This window comes from Papaver somniferum, chromosome 8 (assembly GCF_003573695.1).
Source record: "Papaver somniferum cultivar HN1 chromosome 8, ASM357369v1, whole genome shotgun sequence".
Classification (NCBI taxonomy): domain Eukaryota; kingdom Viridiplantae; phylum Streptophyta; class Magnoliopsida; order Ranunculales; family Papaveraceae; genus Papaver; species Papaver somniferum.
In genome coordinates, this window is record NC_039365.1 from 92,495,628 (window position 1) to 92,497,569 (window position 1,942).

General features: G+C 43.4%; 1 protein-coding gene across 1 annotated transcript; it reads right to left on the bottom strand.

Annotated features, from left to right (window-relative positions):
- Positions 1-200: 200 nt before the first annotated feature.
- LOC113305781 (intracellular protein transport protein uso1-like) lies at positions 201-1,688 on the bottom strand. Its single transcript, XM_026554784.1, has 4 exons — positions 1,635-1,688; positions 1,279-1,546; positions 516-1,205; positions 201-442 (listed from the first exon to the last, which is right to left on the bottom strand). Exons 1-4 carry the CDS (start codon positions 1,686-1,688, stop codon positions 201-203), a joined length of 1,254 nt encoding a protein of 417 aa, XP_026410569.1.
- Between the last annotated feature and the right edge of the window lie 254 nt (positions 1,689-1,942).

Here is a 1,942-nt window from a genome sequence, read left to right on the forward strand (position 1 = left end):
AAGCCAAGTAATCAACAAACATCAACTTTCTATAACGAACAAAAAAATCTACTTCCCCTCCGAAGGATTCTTCGGTTGAGACAAAGGAACACTTCTCCCCTAAGAAGGACCTGAAGAGTAAGTTAAGGGACAAGTCATAGGACGACGAGGATACTTCTTAACAATATCATGTTCCTTCAGGAGGTTCTGTTCGATCTTGGTTAAGGTCTTGTTAATCTCCTCGGCCAGCTGCAATGAGACTTATGAGTAATAACGGTGGCCTTGAGCTCAGATTGCAACAACAAAGATGTCAATCGAGCCACCTCCTTGGCTGCTTCCTTCGCCGCTGTATCCCTAGATCCTGCTAGCCCTTCGAAATACTGGGCTTGACACTCTTGGTACGCTAGGGAAGATTGAGCCTTTTCAAGATTTTCATTTGCGAGGTTAAGCTGTCCCTCGAGATCTGAAAAGGAAAAACACAAATGGGTTAGAAAATCTAAATTACGAAGACTACTCACGACCAAACAAGTGTATACCTTCGACCCTAGCCGAAGCTATTTCATATTCATTAACTACAGCGACCCAGGCTTCGTCAAGAAAATCATACTCGTCCGAAATTTTCTTATAATCCAACCGAAGATTTGTAAGGGCAAACTGACACTCATCCAACTCTATCTGCTTCATGGAGTCTAAATGTCGAAGGTGATTGAATTTATTACTCATCTCTTCTATCCCTTTAGTACGCTTGTACATATTTATTTCAAGGTCCTTCTCAGAGTCCACTAAACGAGCGACATCGGACCGAGAAGCAGCTAAAGCATTACTAAGTGCATGGGCCTCGGCTCTGGCATCATCCCTCTCCCGAACGAGCTGCTGTATATAATCACGAACTTCAGGATCATGAGATGAACGATATTGACGCAGCTCCTCTTCCAAGCTTGCCATCCTGGTTTCTAAACGATAAATACCCTCACGAGCCTCACGTAGATTCTCACGAGTCCATAAAAAAGCACCATCAAACTGGAGGCGATCATAGTTATAACGATTCTGTATATCAACCATCTGCTCCCGTCGTTGTCGATACTGAGCCATCAACTCATTATGCTCATCTGCCCGAGCATTCCACTTATCAGCCTCATCTTTGATTTTCTCCATTAGTTCCCTAATCCGAGAAGCTTGACGAGTCTTCTCATTCCGAAGCCATGTTAACTCTCGGATATCGATTGCTGAAGATAGGCCGGGAGACTCAGACAGCACACTAAGATGACGAAAGGTAGCGACGAAGAGAAGAAAACAAACCTTTAGAAGATGAAGCATCATTACGAGCCGTCTCCAACTCACTACGAGCAAGTGCAATTTCAAGACGAAGCTTCTCTTCTTCAGCACCAATCCGCTCTTTCCCCTTCAGCCGATTCTTTAAATCCAATATCTCCTCGTCCTTAGCAGCGATGAGCGCCTCAGCAGCGGTCAATTCACCTTCTCTGTGACGAAGATTTGCCTCCAACTTAAGGGCCTTCGCCTTGAAGAACTGGTACAAGGTATGATTACAATGATCGCTTATCATCATCTGCGTTAATGAAAGACAAGCTATAACTGTAAGAAAAAAGCCCACAACATTAGATCATCCGGCTCAGAGGAAATTTTCGACGCCTTACCTCAAGAATCCGCTGCTGAGGGAAATCGTATTGGTACCCATCGACAATTACCATTGTTAGAGCATTGCTCGGTCGAACTCGCATGCGTTGCTATCTCAAGCATGTTTGTCAATGTTAGTGATCAAAACTATAAGTATTGATTTCTAGTCTACTATAGCTAAGTCTCGGACTAGGATAGAAAGTGTAGTTGAGCTCAAGGACTTCATGGAGATTCATCATACAAGAAGAAGAACTACTCAAGGAACTGGTGGAACTTCTCGACAAAAAAGTATGTGAAGACTTGAACTTATCTGTCACTCAAAAGTTTA

Bases quoted from the DNA above. Each gene is read 5' to 3' on its own strand.
- LOC113305781 (XM_026554784.1), bottom strand. From the start codon at position 1,688: ATGGTAATTGTCGATGGGTACCAATACGATTTCCCTCAGCAGCGGATT. The intron at 1,547-1,634 runs GTAAGGCGTCGA...TCATTAACGCAG, and splicing joins CTCAGCAGCGGATTCTTGAG to ATGATGATAAGCGATCATTG. The intron at 443-515 runs GTATACACTTGT...TTTCCTTTTCAG, and splicing joins AGCTTCGGCTAGGGTCGAAG to ATCTCGAGGGACAGCTTAAC.